General features: G+C 36.1%; 1 protein-coding gene across 5 annotated transcripts in view; it reads right to left on the reverse strand.

Annotated features, from left to right (window-relative positions):
* Positions 1-19,456, reverse strand: part of MYO6 (myosin VI) — a 100,627-nt gene that overhangs the window by 19,369 nt on the left and 61,802 nt on the right. For all 5 annotated transcript variants that reach the window (XM_021390220.1, XM_021390218.1, XM_021390219.1 and 2 more), the window contains 14 exons: positions 18,662-18,753; positions 18,145-18,217; positions 16,258-16,385; positions 14,560-14,655; positions 13,506-13,679; positions 9,841-9,879; positions 8,769-8,862; positions 7,369-7,499; positions 7,184-7,261; positions 6,150-6,279; positions 5,236-5,326; positions 3,127-3,277; positions 1,637-1,845; positions 1,167-1,245 (listed from right to left, as the gene is read on the reverse strand). In XM_021390220.1, coding sequence (XP_021245895.1) covers positions 1,167-1,245; positions 1,637-1,845; positions 3,127-3,277; positions 5,236-5,326; positions 6,150-6,279; positions 7,184-7,261; positions 7,369-7,499; positions 8,769-8,862; positions 9,841-9,879; positions 13,506-13,679; positions 14,560-14,655; positions 16,258-16,385; positions 18,145-18,217; positions 18,662-18,753 — 1,565 coding nt within the window. The remainder of the gene's footprint in view (positions 1-1,166; positions 1,246-1,636; positions 1,846-3,126; positions 3,278-5,235; positions 5,327-6,149; positions 6,280-7,183; positions 7,262-7,368; positions 7,500-8,768; positions 8,863-9,840; positions 9,880-13,505; positions 13,680-14,559; positions 14,656-16,257; positions 16,386-18,144; positions 18,218-18,661; positions 18,754-19,456) is intronic.

Below are 19,456 nucleotides of genomic sequence, written 5' to 3' on the forward strand. Positions count from 1 at the left end.
GTTACACAGTATTGGCCCTAGTACAGCTTAAATGACTAGCCTCCAGCTGGACATTGTGACCTCTGAGCCACTTTTCAATCTACCTCACTGTCCACTTAGCTAGCTCATACCTCATCTGTTTTTCTATGAAGATACTCAAAAAAACAGTGTTGAAAGCCTTGCTAAACTAGAGGTAAGTAACATCTGCTGCTCTCCCATTACCCACCAAGGCAATCACCTCATCAGATGAGGCTATCAGATTAGTCAGGCATGACTTCCCCTTCATAAATCCACACTGACTACTCCCAGCCACCTTCTTGTTCTTCATTGTTTCTGAAGGGTTTCCAGAATCATTTGCTCCCTCACCTCACCAGGGACTGAGATGAGGCTGACAGTCTATAGTTTCCCAAAATCCTCCTCCTTGCTCTTCCTAAGACTGGAGTAGCACTTGCCTTCTTCCAGACCTCAAAACCTTCCCCTGACTGCTATGACCTTTCAAAGATCATCAAAAGTGGCTTTGCAGTAATGCTGGTCTGCTCCTTCAGCGCTTACAGGCACATCCTATCAGGTCTTAGGGACATACGTGGGTCCAGCTTAAATGTTCCCTAATCTGAATTTTATTTGCTTGCTCCAGATTTTTGAAGAAGATTCAGGGACCTGGAACTCCTGAAAGCTAGTCTTACAAGTAAAAGCAAAGAATTTTTTTTTTTTTTTTTTACTTTGCTTTATTCTCCTCATTATTACAATTGTAAGATGCCAAACAATTTTTCTCACATTTTATTCTGCTCTCTATTCCTGTCAAAAATGGGAAACACTATCAAAAGCATTTTAGTAATATTAAAACTTCTAAACATTATCCTTTTGACTCCTCTCCCTTATGTCTCAGAGAAAATAGACGTGCTTAATACAAACATTTCCCCAGCAGAAGCTTCTTTATGGTTCTCATTCACATGTGCTTTCTTTCTTATCTGAAAACTGAATTTAGCATAGGCATTTTTCCTCTTGTAGTTATAATTCAGTTATAGCACTACTTCTAGACAGATTATATTAGGTGTATGAAATGCAACACTGCTGTATAATTTTGAGACCCATTTATAAAATGATGCTATTAGACCAGTGGAAATTGTAAGCTGTGAAAAAGATTTAAAAACAAAAAGGAACAAAAACAAATCAAACTAAAACATTACCTGAATACGTTTTTCTTCCTCTTCCCTCTTTTTCCTTTCTTCCTCTTCCTGTTTTCTCTTTGCCTCAATCTCAGATTTCCTATTATGAGAAAGAGGAAATGAAAACTTTTATTAAATTACTACAATGCAAGCAAACAAGTAATATCAAAGCATCCCCCATAAAATTAAATGACAATCCAAGAGACTGTACAGCAATGACAAGAACTATATTTAAGTCAAGGAGTTCTGCAAGTCCATCTGTATGAGCTGCATCATAAAAGCTTTTAAATACTCTATCCTGACTACACTTATTATGTATTATACTACACAAAATTGTTGGGAAAGGAGAGGAAATATATTAACAATGAATAGCACACCACAAGTACAATTCAAATGACTCTCTTTAAGCACAGTAATAATAAAAATAACCTGATTGAGCGCATTTCCTATTTTCTCCTTATTCTAATGCCAGCAGTTTATTCAGTACTCACAGACGTCTTTCTTCTTCTTCCTTCCTTCGGCGTTGCTCTTCCTCTTCACGTCTTTTTCTTTCTTTTTCCATTTCCTCCTGGATGCGTCGTAGCCTCTCCGCTTCTTCCTCTTGCTGTTTTTTCTTTTGCAGTGCACTCAGAAGCTGCTCTGAGCTTCTAACTAAAGCATCGTATTCTTTCATTATCTGTTCTCTAGTCATCATTGTGGTCTGCAAAATGATAATAACAAGAGGGGATAATATTCCTTTACATTTGTAATTCACTTAAAATATGTGTATTTTACATTTGAGAAATGAAAAGTTTTGAGCACTGTAATTAAATTACACATATACTGCAAGATAGGTGAACTTAAGCAGATCCTCCTTCCTTCCTAAAGACCCATTGCTCCACTCTCTCATACAAAACTGCAGAAACGAGTCTCCATTTTATCACTGAAAATAGACCTCAATTTTCTTTAAAACATGCATTCATTTCTGAAACCTTGCCATTATGCAACAGAAATTAATTCTTACTACCCCCAAGATGAAAACTAGTAGCCTACCATGTTCATTTTTGTATTATGTTCTTATATTCTATTGTGGTTATTTACATCTCTGCCTTTTATGTCATACCACAAAATAGCTTTAATAACTCTTACTGTAGACCACACTCTGACTAACTGATTTAAGAAAGAAGTTATTGACAACCAATGCGTCAAAAAAAAAAAATACCAAAGCAGTTGCCTTCACTGCAAGTTTTCAAATTTCACTGATAGCTGCAGTTTAATTTCACTTTACCATTCACATTGATGCATACCAATAAAACTGTGACATGCGATGTTTTCTGGCCATTCTGAGAATGTATCATGATGATAATCAAGTTGTCTGATTTTTATTAGAAAAAAAGAAATACAGGTTGACAGGTTAACTATACCACCATTCCAACCGTGATTTTAAACATCAAAGTATTTACACAGGACACTCAGAAGGCTATAACACCACATGAAACATAAAACTCAATACATTAATTCCTTTTTCTAATTTAATTTTCCTTTTCTATTTTAATTAATAGATTCCAGTGTGCTTTCATTTTGTCCGTGTGCTTTCCTGGTAAGAGACTATAGAAGCAAATTCAACAAACTAAATTCCATTTTACAACCAGGTCTGAAAAAACTCATAACTGAAATATCAATTTCCTCACTCTGTGCTGTTTTCAGGTTTCACTTCTGATTAACAATAAAAGCAATAAGTAAATTTCTAACAAAACCCATCTCACAAGATCAACATACACTCATTCTTTAAATTCTCCAATGGTGATTCTAAAACACAGATAACAATGACAAAATCCGGATTTACTTCAGTAACATTCACAGATAATTTAAACAGGATTTAGTAGTGTTCACTGTCTCTGAAAAATGAGATTTCTATATTTAATTGTCTTTCCTATAGAAAATACTTAGACCTTTTAAATTAAGTTCTTGAAGATTTCTATTTCTCTGATTAATATCATACCTTAATTTTAGTCATTGAGGCATCAATTGAATACTCCAGCTCCTTGATCTGCTTGCTTGTCTCTGCCTTCCCCTCCTTCAGAGCGCTGACTACTTCATTAAACTTATCAAGTCTCTTTTTCAGTGTACGCACCTTTATCAGACCGTCAATGCTGTGAATGTAAGGCAGTGTCTTTGAGATGTTTTTACAAGTCTGTATTTCTAAAACTACCGCTGCCACTCAACATTAAAGAGGTAAACAGGGAGACAAGTTATGCTTTCAGATAGAGTCCACCACCTTTTTGAAATTCAAACATTATCAACATCAACTAACTGAACAGCAGAGGAGTCTCTCACTAACAATCATCATTAATACCAATTACCAGTGACCAGGTCTTTAAGCAAATGGGAAAATTGATTTTTATTGTGAGAACCAGTGTGGGGTTTTTTTTCCAATAATAAACCATTAGAATCATCACCACTTGAAGATTTTCAGTGGAGTTGATAAATTTGAGTTGTGCCATTTACAGAGCTATCAGGTTGAATCAGATAAAAACAGGACTGAATTTGATAAGGGAAAAATGGAATCCAGGATATCTTGCAGCTTCCTAAAGAAGCAATACAGAATTGATACAGTTCTGCAAACACAGTCTTCTTAGAAGTCACGGAAATCAGAAATGCCAGTGACCAAAATGAAGCATAATTTTCAAAGGATGTAGAAAAAAAATTATAAGAAACCCACTAATGAAGAACAGAGAATCAGATCTCTATCAAAGAGAAAAAGGTGTCAGGAATGCTTAATGGCCTTTGTTTTTTCCATCAGTACTTAATGCAATCAGATTACAGCTAATGCAATTATTAAATTTAAAGAAGAGGCAAAACAGAACACACAATAATTACAATAAAGAACAAAGATGGCCTATAACGGAAGGTATGAATGAGTAAAGGACAAAAATTAATGAGCCTAAATTGCAGTTACAGAGACTTAACTAAGTATTCCCGATAACTACACTATTACCGAAGGATTTTATGAACAGAACCAAACAAATACCTCTTAGGAAATGCTCAGATTTACAGAATCATACAATCATAAAATGGCTTCAGTTGGAAGGGTCCTCTAAAGACCATGTAGTTCCAACCCCCTGTAATAGGCAGTGACACACCCCACCAGCTCAGGCAGCCCAGGGCCCCATCCAACGTGGCCTTGAGCACCTCCAGGGATGGGGCATCCACAGCTCTCTGGGCAGCTGCGCCAGGGCCTCATCACTGTCATTACAAAAAAATAAAGTCTTTCTTATTCCTAATCTTGGCTATACAGTTATTCAGTCTATTCATCCTTGACGAAGACAGGTAGAACACAGCACCTCTCAAAGCCTCTTTCAGTCATACTTGGCATCATTCTAGGACTTCAGATACAGTTAGTTATGCATAGTACATCTCTGTACAGGTTTCAGTTGGGACAGAGTTCATTCTCTTCATAGTGTCTGGTATACCGGTGTGTTTTCGCATAGGGAAAAAAGCAATGTTGATAACACACCAATGTATTACTTGTTGCTGAGCAGTACTGAACAGATAGAGCCAAGGACATTTCAGTTTTTCAGCTTTTTGTAATGTCCTGCTAGTGAGGGGAACTTGGGGGCACAAGGAGCTGAGAGGGGACAGCACCAGGACAGTTGACCTAATCCGGTCAGAAGGATATTCCATATCATATAAGATAATGCAAAGAAAAACATTTAAAAATTGTGGGGAGTTGGCCTGGAGGACAGCTGCTGCTCAGGAGCTGGCTGGACATTAGTCAGCAGGCAGCGAGCAATTGCATTGTGCATAACTTCTTTGTGAAAAAAAAAATATATATATATATTATATATATATATATATATATATAAAATCATTACTGTTATTTTCTTCTTCATTTTCCGTCTCAGCAAATAGTTTTTATCTCAACTCATGAGTTCCTCTCTGTTGTTTTTTCCCAATTCTCTCCTCCATTCCACGGGGATTGTGGAGTGAGCAAACAAATGTGTAGTGCTTAGCTGCCTGCTGGGTTAAACTACAACAATCTCTATTTTACATTCATAAAAAAAGCATTATAAAAGTATCAATTTTCTTCAGCCAAGGAATATCCTCTTACCGTGGTTTGTGTTTTCTCTTGCAAAGCCACATACGAATAGTCTTCTGTATTTTGATGCAGGCACTAGCTCGGTATTTTATCTTATTTTTCACTGCAAACACACAAGAAATACTGAGTTTCAATGGTTTAAACAATTTGACACAACTCCAATATTCCTCACATACCTGTAGGCTACAGTATGTAGACTGCATGTGCTTTGAGAGCCAGGTCAAATACATAAAACACAGCAGACAATCCTGAATTCACAATCCTGAGTGAGGAGCCCCATAAGGGCTCTCCCAGTAATAATTCAGCATAAAAAGAAAAAAATCCACAAACAAAATCACTACCAACATCAATCTTTATTCCTCACTGCTTTACTTCTACTTCTCAGCACAAGCTGAGCAGGCCAAGCACTTACAAACTGCGTATCAATAGCGCTGGACACTTACTTGCTTATTGGCAGCATTTGCAGGAGTGGAGATGTTTGCCCCATTATGCATGTCAGTGCTTCCAAGCCTGCAGTTTTTGCCTAGAGGTAACCCTTAAGCAGGTGCTTTCCAGGTTGTCAGCTGGGATTACAGCTATTGCTCTTTCCTGCTGATGTAGAAGTCTCTTCCTCCACAAGACCTGTGACTGCTAGCTACTTCTGAGCAGGTGTTTACCCATACATCTGTGAGCGCCCAAGCACACTGGATACTGGAGATTAGAAGATGCAACCCACCACCACTTCTACAAACCTCTGCTTTACGCCCTTATATACATCCCCAAAACACAGCATACAAAATCTCATCAGCCCTGAAAGCAATTACTCAGATTTCAGTACAGAAGCACCCACCATACACAGCCACTCTTGGCCACATTTAAAGCAGGTTATAATTGCTTTGTGGTATTTTCAACAAATGCTTTACTTTAATAAAACGTAAAATACATACATTTAATCACTGAGAGAGAACACCACTGAACTTTTTTCCAACGACTGCAGATGAGCCAGTGATTCACTCGTTTAACTAGCTCTGCCAAGTGATCCGGATCAGACTTCATTATCTGATCGAACTCTGCAAACTACATACAAAACCAGTTTTAGAAATAGGAAAACAGAGTGTTAGATATTACTACTAAAGAGCATGTTGAGTTCAAAAGGTAAAATATTTTTAATGTACACTATATCACCATTATATTGGCTATCAATTCAAGTGAGTATGTATGGCTGGAATCTTTAATGACAGCAGGAATGAGTACTGTTTTGTTTTTAATTGATGTGCAACACTGCATTTTGCATAATCCAACAATTTACATCATTAAAAATATTTATTGCTTAAATTTTTAAGAAGTTTGTTTCTCCACTTCCTGAATACTCACTCTGACCTTCCACAATCTACAAGTCACCTTTAACTCTATATGTGGGGGAAAACACTTTTTTAAGTTTTTAATTTTTCTATAGGAGTCCAACTAAAGTCATTTTTTCTGAAAATCCTGCACTTCTACTTTTTGACATCTATCAGACAGTAAGGACATTCTTCTAGGACTGCAATAGTTTTCCTACCTATTCACAATAGCTGTCTACTTCTTTCCCTGCATCGAAGTGGCAAAGCTCACAATCATATTTCATCTGTAACTTGATTTTAGTAGAAAATATCTATTCATTTGCTCTGATTTGCTCTTTTAATATTCAACAAAATTCTCTTAAGTGACTGGTACAACATCTGGGTAATCAGTGGCATATAATCATTGCTTCAGGAAGACAGCAGCATTAGCAACAATGCTATGAAATCAATTTTTATGGATGTTAGCATCAATTTTTAATAGGTAATTAACAGTATTTATGAAAAACTCTGGGATTTAAGTTGGTCGTACTTTCAGCAGGGCACTGAACATCACCTTCAGAAGTTCCTCCCTTCCAACCAAATGTATTGTACAAAACCCTATTTATTCTATTCATATTCAAGTAGAACAAGAGAAACGTTACCTTGCCAGGTCTAAAAAACACCTTGGTTAACCCAAATTTGTAATCAATTTCATTCAGTCCCAAAGCTTTAAATAGTGCCTGAAATACAGCAAAGAGTTAGGTTGATATTTTGCCTCCTTCAAGATAACACAACAATATATTTTCAGTCCTGAATAATAAGGAAGAAGAATTAACTTCTTTCTTACCTTGCAAAAGAGTCTGGGATCCAGTCGCGCCAGTTTTTCAGGCAAATATTTCTTGTACATATTATATAGTTCATGAAATGAAGCTCGTGAAGGGAAACCGCCTTGCATCAAATCCAGAACAGACACCATTCCTAAATTCAGAGAAACACATGCACAAAAGTTGGTATCAGTAAAATGCAAAGACTTTGTTCAGAGTCCTAAACAGAAATTTCAGCTGGGACTTGATTAGCCTCTAATATGCGATCATTCACAAGAAGTTAATACTGAACACATGAGTAGAGTCCGAACAATATTCTCCCTATCTGAGACATAAATGACTTCCAGTCATACAGACCTTTTTTTTCCCCTCATCATTCTTCCTTTTTAGCAGACTTGGTATTTCATAATTCTTTTTTAAAGAAAGAAAGAAATGACACCCAACCAGGCTTTTATTTTTAGCATGTAAATAGTATTTTTGAGTTGTGGTACAGATACAGTGTAAAATGCAAATGCTGTGCAAGAACATTCTGTGTTCTTGCATTACTAGTTATCAGCTGGTAAGATGCAATTTTAACGTTCCAAATCCTTTTACTACATTTTAGCTGTACCTAGCTGGCGCACCAGTAAAGCACAGACACAAAGTCAAGAAAAGGTTCAAATCACTTCAAGCAGCACAGGCCATGCCAGATTTTGTCCACTGCTTCATAATGCTAACAAGAGAATTTACATAGACGCACACATGGAAAAGTGGGCTTGAAAGAATGTTGTAAAACACTGCAATTGTTACGGTAGGAGAAAAAGGTTCTTTTTTTTTTTTCTGACAAGTTAAGTGTTATTAAGCTACAGAAATCCACTGATAAATATTGTTAACGGAATTCTAACTGCTGAAAAATTGTTAAGCTCTTGTGCTGGTAATAGAGCATGCTGAACACGCATGGGATTGTCAAAAAACCAGCTGCAGAACTTGGAAATATCTCAAATTCAAAAAGAGAAAAAAAAAATAAGCACAAGCCACTAAACATACAAAAATACAGAAGAGAGAAAAAATAAATATTGAAGTCGTTTTGTGAATAAACGCTCTATGGAGAACAACAATACCAGCACTTTTAATTCCCAAATAATCTTTGGGAAAGTTAATTAAAATCAATGGAAAAAACAGTTGATGGAAATTAGAGTGACTCTTCTTACAAAGATCATACCTTATGGCTGCTAAGATCAATTGCTTCTGGATTTTACTGACTAAAAAAAGAACAAATTGTGGCACATCTAAACAACTCTTCATGTGGCATAAACAAGCTACCTTGTAGAAATCAACAATTCAAGCAAGGAAATAGAGCTTCCATCTCACATATTTCAAACTTCAGTCAATCTATAATGTCCAAATTAATAAACAGAGGAAAAACATCAGAGGCATATGATACCTGAACACTGAAGCTGAGAGAGGATCTGTCCTCCTTCAAAATGGTGACTTGTCATCTTTAAATTAGGTTTGATGCAGCGAATAAAGCTAGATCCCTGTTATTAAAACAACAAGTTAGCAAAATCTAGACATTCTGAAACTCCCTGAAGTCAGTCAGTCATTTAAGAATTACTGGAGGTGGCAGAAAGGAAAGAAATAAAATAAAAATTTTCTAAAAAGAAACTTCTAAAAAGACGTTCTTTTGCTCTCATATATCTTTTTTTGCAGTCTAGCCTTAGTCTTAATGTAACAGACCCCAACTTTTGAGTTTGCGATCAACCGTTTCTCTTGCCACTAGTACAATCTAAGATGTAGCAGTCCAGATTCTGCTGTGCTCATTATCTTCTCCACAGTGACATCACCTTAACACCTCAGTTCTCCTGAGTTCACATGCTACCAGTCTCCCGACACTAGAATCATGCCAGGTGAACTTGACCTTCCTTTCCTCTAATTTTCTCTCCTTACAATTTCTTTTGGCTCATGCCTTCACTCTCCCATCCCGCACACTGTTCCCATCTGCTCTTATCACCACATGTACTACCTCTATAATTTTGACCACTGCTTTCTCTGATCATTCATAGCTATTCTCTCTTTAAGGAAAAGTGAAATAAAACATTCTAGTTATAACTGCTTCAATGCAGTCTGAAGACAGAAACTAATAATTTACTATCTTCTAAACAAAGAGCTCTAAATATTTTGCAAATTATTCATCAATGATCACCAGTGAATGGAGGGAAATTAAACTGACCAAAATGGAGACTGCAGCTCAGTTTTAATATTTTATTTATTTGTTATGTATGGCGTGTAATTTTCACTCTACAACTTTTTTTTTTTTTTTAATGATTTTTGGGTTTTGTTTTTTCAAGAAAGCAAATTAATATTCATCACCTGCAGAGCAGGATGCTTCAAAGGTGCCATATAGCTGCAAACTATGAAGCATTATTTACCACTGGACAGCTACTACCTCATTTACATGAGATAATGGATTATGACTTGTTTCAGAAAATGATGGACCTGCATAAGTATATACTTACAGTACTGTGAAGCTTCTCAAGAAGCAAATTTAACTGAGTCTGTGAAAGAAAACAGGTATTTCAATTGTCTTGCCATGACAACCACGGAAGCATATACACAGTATAAGTGGTACGGCATTACTGCATGCATGTTTATTGTTAGTAAATCAAACAGAACTGATAAATCAAACATCCACATTTTTTAACAGACAAAATCATGCAAGAGTGCATGAATGGTTCTGAAGAAACTGCTTGTGTTTAATTGAACAACAATACCATGTGTCACCAGTTATTTACTGTAACATAATTATCATGAAGACGTGCAAGGTTTTTATCTTGGAAAATAAAGGAAATAATGTCTGTGTAATAAAGTTTTAAAGGAAATGAGACTGACAGCAATAATAAAAACATTTGTGAAAGTCCAGATTTAATCTTTAACAGGTGTATTTGTAGTTAACACAGAAAACAGATTTGAGATACGCCCAGTTTTTTCTTCTTCTTTTTGAAGGTATGTTGGCTTGAGAATCTAAGAAGTCATTTCAGCACGAGTCTGCACAATATATTTTTAATTCCAAACTTACACGTTTTTAATTCTGTATCGATGACAACAATGTAGTCATCAATAGTTTTAAACTACATTTATTTAAGCTGTATTTAAACAAAGTATTAAGATCACAATCCTGTGATTAACAGGAGGCAAGACTGCGGGATCACCAAATCCTTAGGATAACAAGGGAAACAGTCACTACTAAATACAAATTAGTAGGGACTTAAGTATTCCAGAATTATGTCAGAAAAACAGTTACACTTATTTTATGGATGTGTCTGCTCTACCACACAAGTTACTGTTGTGTCAGCCTTGTTAGCTTACTAGCAAACATTAAGTATATAGACTGAAGTAAGATGAAATTCTAACTGTCCTAACAGATTCCTCATTTTCTGTACTGGCACAAAAAAGAAGGAAAGGATCTGATTTTTTACTGTTTTTTTTTTAAACCAGATCTTTCAATTACCTTGAGTCCCGGAAATCACATTTGTCTTAGCAATATGCATCACCTACAGCTGTTAGTCTTCCTTCCAGTGGATAAAATTGTATTTTTTTTTATTTTTTATTTTTTTTTTTTATGTTTCATGGATATAGTTAGAAAGACAAGGAGTTTCACAAGAGGTATGACAAACACCAATAACCTCCTGGTCAGTGCTCACATACTCTTCGTATCCACTTTGAATACAATCCCTATGTTTTCTTAAGTTGGAAATACTTGATTTTGGAGAGAAAAATTTATTTTCATCAAGAAGTACAATTCTGTTTGAAGAAAAATACCCCTTCCTTATAGTCCATGATTTCACAAGAAATAAGCCTCTCTCAGGCAAATTTCACTAATGATCACATGAATAAGGTATACTGCTAAAACTACTGCTCTTTGAATTATCACAATTTATTCAGTCCTTACTGCGTTAAGATAAAACCATCCCAAAGATTGTGTACATCTTATGAACTAATTCATCATCATTTCCTCAACTGGTTTATGTGAATTAAAATCAATTAGTTATAAGGAAGGGATGTGTAAAGTGCTTTGTAAAAAAAAAAAAAGTGCCTGCATCATCTAATAATTGATGTATTTAGAAGAATTCAAGGCTCAATGACAGGCTATGAATTCTTGTTCTTACAAATACGCGATTTCTATTCAGATAACCAAACTCATTTTAGCAACACCTAAAGTGAAATTATCAAGGCTATTAGTGTTCATCAATAGTACATGTTGTGTCTGGGAAGGTAACAGTAAATGAATTACTGAAATTAACACATACATTCAAAATGCCATGGAAGTTGAAAACACTGAAAGAACTATAGATTGATGGGCCAGATCCAAAAAGGACTTTTAGTCACATTCTAGGTGCAGAAGTGAACAAGAAAGTCCAAAATGCAATCCAAAAAGTTCCCACACAATTATTGCCTAACTTACAAAATGCCTCCCTTTTTATTTCAGCCTTTCTTGGACAACTGTATCTTTCACATTTTCACACTTACTGCAAGTGGGATGCTAAATCCAAGAGGAACTGAAAACTCAGATGGAAGAAAGTGGAAATTACCTCAAAGATCCCAGTTGCTTTAATTTTGAAAATGCAATTATAAAAAACAGTGAATCCAGCTTCACATCAAACAGATCTGTAGTTGCAGGGCTTGCTTAGGAGGTGGCATATCGGCAAGTAATTCTGTTTTTCATTCTGTCTTTTGCTCATGCATTTTACATTAAATCAATTGCTGTAGTTTAATTCTACTACCACAATGTAATAAGAAGGAGAAGGACATAATCAAAGCAAAATTCAAGAGAGCAGGATGCCCAGTATCAAAGTTTAATACCAAAACCACTACTTTATAAATCAGCTCTCTCTCCTATGCTTACTGGCTCCACCAAAATTTAATTTTTGTCTGTGTAACAGTCCATCTCCAGAAGGAGATCAGGAGAATTCCCTCTGTTAGACTGACCAGCAACTTGGTGCAAGAGAAAAAATGTATTAAACACCGAATATATACCTGAAGCAGAATACGCTTGCTATACAAAAAGTAAGTGCTGGTACCATATCCTTCCTTTTCTTCCAGTTTCTGCATTTTTTTGAGAACAGTTCTAAAAACTAAGCCACAGGATATGATTATGCAAGAAGGAATTTAACTTGCAGCCCTGATCCTGTACATAACCTTAACATGGAGCAGAAATGCAGAAACACTCTTTTGCTATTGGCAAGACCCCACTCGACTTGGTTTTTGGATTGGCTAAGATATCTGCTTTCACCAGGGGGAGTCAAGGAGTGTGGTTTGAGGTTTTAAGTGCCTTACGTCAGGTAGCATACCAAAAGTGTAGCAGCACTTTATTTCGTGGCATGTAAATCCTTCATTGGATCTGGCCCAGATGTGTTGAGAAGAGCTCTTGCTGAAATTGCAGCAGCTCTGACAACAGTAAATCCATGAGATTGAAAAAGTTACCTGCGGCCCATGGTTGTGCCTGCTTTTCCTCTCTTAATTCCCCTATAGTTCTCTTTCTAGCCATCCTGAGCTGGAATAGCCCAGCTAAAATAAAATTGCTGAATGAGAAAAGGATGCAGAAAACATTTGGAGAAGACAAGGTATGAAGGTCAGCTTTACAACAAGCAGAAGAAAGGAGAAAATGAGGAGAAGCATCAGATTCAGGTATTGAGAAAGGAAATATTCAGCACAATGAACATATTTCCGTGAAAACCATGACTACCAATACTTTAAGAGGAAAAACAGTGGTTAGGTTAGGTACTGAATTTTGAGCATGATAAACTGCAGCCAATTCACCTTACACGGTACACAATTAAGACAGGATGGAAGAACACCTTCTGCCACATTTAGAAGTCCTGAAAGGCCACATAATTCAAATTCAGAACAAGATTCATGTGGCTTTGCAAAACCCTGACTTACGAATTACTGCATAAGCTCTGAAAGAACTATTATAAAACATATTTTGACAGAAATGCATAACACTTGAATGTACTGTTTTCTTATAATTCAGTAGGGGAAAAAAAACGAGTATTTAACAAAATCTTCGTTGTATGAATCTCAGGTAACCACTAGTTCTCCCATCCTTAGGTTCTACTTGTTTCAGGTAATTTAGAAATGGCATGTATTACAAGAAAATAGATTATCTGCTATATTATATTACCTTGAATTTGTTTCCCACACTAATGAAACTAAGTTTCCCAGCTTTTTGCTTGGGATCCCTGTTGTTGTTAGTGTTAGATTCAAACAGCTGTCGAACAAACTTGTCCTTGGATTCACATATAAGAGATTCAAGTGACATGTGCAAAGCATCATTATTTTTTTCCACAAATTGTGTCTGAAAAAGAAAAGCCAAGAAATAATAGCAATTAGACTAGCTGCCCCAATGATTAAAATCTTAAGGAAAATTAACAAAAAACAAAGTTATACACTTAATTCTAAAGTGAAGAAGAACATGTCAGGTAAATATTTTCATGTTATTTCAAACTTTTCAACTACATACACAAAATATTAATAGCTGACAGAAAAGGTATTTTTAAATTTGAAGGATATTACTGGAATAATGAAACATGAATCATTTATCCTAAATTCTTTTTTTTTTTTTTCAAAAATTACATTTCAGAATTTGGTATTGAATGTTTCAATGTTTTTGTATGATGACTAATCATAAAAACACATAAGCATCCAGATGGCATTTGAGGGTTACAACTTCAAACATTTCATATTCTTACATGAATGATTCTACTGCCAGAAGAGATGGAGAAGAAAAAGTGTAACACGTGACTTTTAACACAGAATGAAAAGGCATTGAATACAAGGACAAGCAAGCTACTGAAAAGTTACACTTCAATCTAACACTTCTACGTTACCTAGCACATGCCCCTCCTACAGATGCAGACTTCTGTTGACATAAGAGTTTTAGTAGATAGAAGATCAATATATTTAATGTTGACACTGTTACCTATAGATCAGTAACTAGCTCTTATACAAAACACATCAACAGAAGTCCTTCATCTGAGAAATTAAGAGAAATTAAAATGTATGTTAAAACATACTACTTGTGAATTTCTTTCTGATGAAAAGAAATTTTGTTTCTTTTTCTTTTTTTTTTTAAAACCAATATACACCGAAAGTAAAAAAAAAAAAACTATAAAACTACAAAACTATTAGAAAGCATAACAGAAATAGTTGACTTCTTTTTGCTTAACCAAAATTACCGTCTCGTAGCATACTGCTCCTGCAAAATGCCGGATAATAAAGCCTTCGTCATCTCTGATATTTCTGTGAACAGCCAGTTTAGACTTTCTAGGGATCTGGAATTAAAAATGTGAATTATAAAGAACTGAATTACACTGTAAAGTGAGAAAAATTTACAGCTAAGACATCATCGTGCCTTTGCCAGAAGCACTAACTGTTGAAAGTAATACTTTCTGCAGTAAAGTTGTGATGATCACTACTATTCCAATTCAAGCCAAAATATTTGAAAAAACCTGTTTTCATTCTCATTCACACACTTAGAGACCTCAAATTCAAAACAGAAGTGATCAGGATTGCTAAGGCCAGCTTCTATTTCATACATTTTGCAACTCATGACAAGTTGATGCCTTGTCATATGAATAAGATTACACTGAAGCTTAAAATGCTTTTAAAAGGCAACTACCTATTTGATTATACACATATGGACAAGAACGTTTCATTACATGGGATCCTAATTAAACAAGCTAAAGAAGAACATTTAAGAGAAGTAAATGGCTGGCAATTTTATTTGCCTTCCTTTTTTTTTCAGCAGGGATTTTTTTCTTTTTTTTTTTTTTGGCATTTTAATAGAAGTTACGTACAGAAGTTGCAAGGTTTGCATTAACCTTCCACAGAATACTACTCTACATTAAAGAACTAACAACAACAAAGTTCACCTGGTGTGTTACTCATTTTCATGACTGAAGTGGTAGCTGGACATTTCTTGCAAGTTAAGTATTCTCTAGAGCAAGCAATTTTGGAAAGGAACAACAAAACAGCTACTCTGATATTAAATAATCTAAATTAAAATGTATTTTTGTTTCTTTTTCATGTATTACACACTAACAATCTTGAAATATAAGTGAAGAATATGGCTTTACTTCCAACAGGATATTAGAATTGCTAGAAGACTTAACAAGCCTTTGATGAACTTTTCAACAAACACAATAATCAAACTTGTCCTTAACAAAAGCATATGGATCTGTATGCGGTGTGATATGGAATTTCTAAGGAAAGGTTTTCATTAAATCAAGTGTTACTCTCAACTGTTTCAAGAACTGTTTTATTATTGGAGAGGGAGGTGGTGGTCCCCCTCTACTCGGCTCTTGTGAGGCCCCATCTGGAGTACTGTATCCAGGCCTGAGGCCCCCAGCACAAGAAGGACGTGGAGCTCTTGGAACGAGTGCAGAGGAGGGCCACCAAGATGATCAGAAGGCTGGAGCACCTCTCCTATGAGGAAAGGTTGAGGGAACTGGGCTTGTTTAGAGAAGAGAAGGCTCCGGGGAGACCTCATTGTGGACTTCCAATACTTGAAGGGAGCGTATAAACAGGAGGGGGATCAAATGTTTGTGAGGGTGGATAGCGATAGGACAAGGGGGAATGGTTTTAAGCTGAGACAGGGGAGATTTAGGTTAGATATTAGGAGGAAGTTTTTCACACAGAGGGTGGTGACGCACTGGAACAGGTTGCCCAGGGAGGTTGTGGATGCCCCGTCCCTGGAGGCGTTCAAGGCCAGACTGGACGTGGCTCTGGGCAGCCTGGTCTAGTGGTTCGCGACCCTGCACTTGGCAGGGGGGTTGAGACTCGATGATCTTTGAGGTCCTTTTCAACCCAAGCTATTCTATGATTCTATGATTCTACAATTATTAAAAGAAGACAGCCAGCACAAATAAACCTACGGAGAGTCTGAAATGGTCCTTGTGTTTTTGGTGCACAACTGAAGTAAAATGCTGGTCACTTGGTTGAGGAAGACGATTTTCTTCATCCAAAATATCCAGCACGCCTACTAATTTTGCTTCAATCAAATCTATTAATAAAACAAAGTATGTTTAAAATTGAATATCACATACCAGAACTGAACACTGAAAATGTAAAATGCTACCGATCTAGTTCTTTATTACTATATTGGAAAAGTTGTTAACACAAAAAGTCACTACATTAATTCTATAAATTTGATTTCTTGATTTAATCAAGATTCCATAGCAGATTCTGTTAACTATAAAACAAGAAACACATGGCAAAGAGATAAGGCAAGGATTGATTGATTTTTTTTTTTTACTATGGGCCTCAAGCTGAATATAGTCCTCTAACTCCCTTAATGTGCAAAAATGTGGTATGAGCATAGGTCTTCGTCAGATAATTGCTTGTAACAGATAACTGCTACCACTGGCCCAGGCCAACACCTTAAACAAATTTTTTTTATTTTTTTTTTATTTTTTTATTTTTTTTTTTACAGAAACCACAATTATTTTTCTCACTTCAAAAGGCAGTAGAAAATCCCTTTCTCCTGATTGCATAGCAATAGAAAGAAAGGATAAATGGTGCGGTATAATCTGTTCATAATTTTGTTAATTTTCCTAAGAATAATTAATACAATGAAGAAACATGTAAAATCTGTGGTGGAGTCACACAGAATAGTAAAAGGGGTCATGACTTAAGGACTGCTATTCGTATTCTTAAGTTGCTCAAGTCATTTCCATGGGTAATAAAAGGCAACTCTTCTACAGTCTCTACAACCTCACCCATATTCCCCACTATGAGTCAGAGAGAGACCTTTTCTTCCAAAAGTCACCAAGGAATCCCTTTTGATTCTGAGGTATGTTTCAAAACAAAAATGCACGGGAGGGCAGCAGGACCAACCCCTTTTAATAGAAACATCACAGTCTGTACATGATAGTAACATTTTTAGGACAGGCTCATACATGCATTACTAAATCACTAGAAGAGATATGGTTTGCATTCATGAAAGTCACATATTTCCTGTCGCTATGTTTTCATTCTCTCCTCCAGATATTTCTCTATTCCTTTTCCACAGGATGGCTAAGAGGGTTTGCTTTACAAGCGCTATCTTTAGATAAATCAGCGTTACCAACTGCACAGTCCTTTCCTACAAAATGAAAACTTCTTCAAAAGAGCTACAGAAACTTAGAGAAGTCAACATTTTGCAGCAGATCTTGAATTCTGCCACTAAATCCTCTGCTCAGCCAGGACTGACTAGTTACCACAAACAGCTGTAAATGCAAAAGCAAGATCAAATTCTCTTCAAAATACACCAATTTGGAGAACATAAGTTGAACATACAGGAAAAAAAAAAAGATAATTTTAAGTGCCCCTGGCATATCAGTCTGTGCAAACCTAAGAGCAACAGCAACATTTTGCTTCTTTGCTGACTGGCTCACCAAAAAAAGAAATTAAAAAAACCACAAGGGTCGTGGGGTGGGGGGAGAATTGTTCTGGTTTTGTTTTTTAATTCATTGAACTTTTTCTCCCAGACAACCTCACACCCTTCTTTATTTTATATTTTAGGCATTCTGAATAGGTTTATAAGAAAACGCCCAAGAAATTAATGAGTCCCACCTGCAGTTACAACACACTGCAGGAAAACATGGATCCATTACCAACTGGAAATGGAATTTCAGAAAAAGCTGAAAGAAATTACATTCCAACAGTCATTAAGAGCATTACGGTGCTAGTGCTACCTTGTAGCCCAAAGTATGCCTCCTCTGCTCTAAGCTTCTTTTCTTCGTGATGCTAATGAATAGCTTGACATTTCAAGGAGTACGTACCTATACAGTCCTGATTATCTACATAGCGTACTTCATTAACACCCAGGCCTTCTTTTTGGTAAAGTTCTTGTTCCTTTATGCAGGAAAAAAAAAAGGAATAACAGTAAAAGAGAAAACATCACACATTTTTTTACCCACCGAAACTGAGCATGAATGAAAACGCATTTTAGAATTTCCTTGTACAAGTGTATTTCAACTTCACGTCCTTAATGACAGATACTCCCACTAAGTACAAGATACCGTTCAGTATTTGCATGTGCTATTTTAATGAATGGTAAGAACAAGAATTCTTCATTGAATATTATTTCTTTTCTAAAAAGAAATGAAGAAAGGAAGATGTTGCATTTAAGAAGCCATTTTCTCTCCCAGCACAACCCCATATCACATCGTAAGAAGACCATTTGTTGACTGATTTTTTTTTTTATCTGAGCATAATGAGCAATCCTATGAAAAACAATGGTAAATATCTTTTTACTGAGAGGAAAAAAAAACCTCCCTAAATATATATATAACATACCTCTTTCAGAATCCTTTCATTAAAAAATTGCTGCAGTTTTTCATTACAATAGTTGATACAAAATTGTTCAAAACTGTTGTGTTCAAAGTATTCTGAAAAACAAAAGTTAAACTTCTGTGATAAACCAGCCTTCCAAGAACTTACGTTAAGAGTAAATAAGAAAAGTTTCATAGTGCTAATATTTAAAGATGTGTTCTGATATATATATGTGCTTCCTTCGATCAAGCAAAAGCTTTTACAGATCTTCATGTTGCATGCAAGACAGAGATAAGAATGCTGACAGATGATACAAATACCTGACAGTTGCATCTGGCAGCACACCAAAGCAATGTGCCTTACAATGAAACTGTACCAGTACAACTCCACGCATCCATGTCTGGCACATGACAGCATAAGTCAGAAGACCCAAAAACAAAGGTTTCTTTTTACACTGTTCTTAGGTAACCTTAGCAGGGCTTCTGCACTGCAGAAAATACGCCCTGTTCTGAATCTCAGTGATCCAAAGATGGCAAAAGCTTTACAGGAACCATCAATGCCCACCGCTATCAGTAAGTCAACTTGGAGTCCATAGAATCATAGAATGGTTTGGGTTGGAATGGACTTTTAAGATCACCTCCCACTAGATCAGGATGCTCAAAGCCCCATCCATCCAAAGCCCAACTCTGTCCATCTTCCAGGAACACAGTATCTTAATTCAAAGACTTCTTTTGCCTGTCTGTCAGCATGCAGTGAACTCAGGACTCAGTGGAAAAACAACACGCTTGTTCATAGAATCATAGAATGGCCTGGGTTGAA

Source organism: Numida meleagris, chromosome 3, assembly GCF_002078875.1.
Source record: "Numida meleagris isolate 19003 breed g44 Domestic line chromosome 3, NumMel1.0, whole genome shotgun sequence".
In the NCBI taxonomy this organism is placed as follows: Eukaryota; Metazoa; Chordata; class Aves; order Galliformes; family Numididae; genus Numida; species Numida meleagris.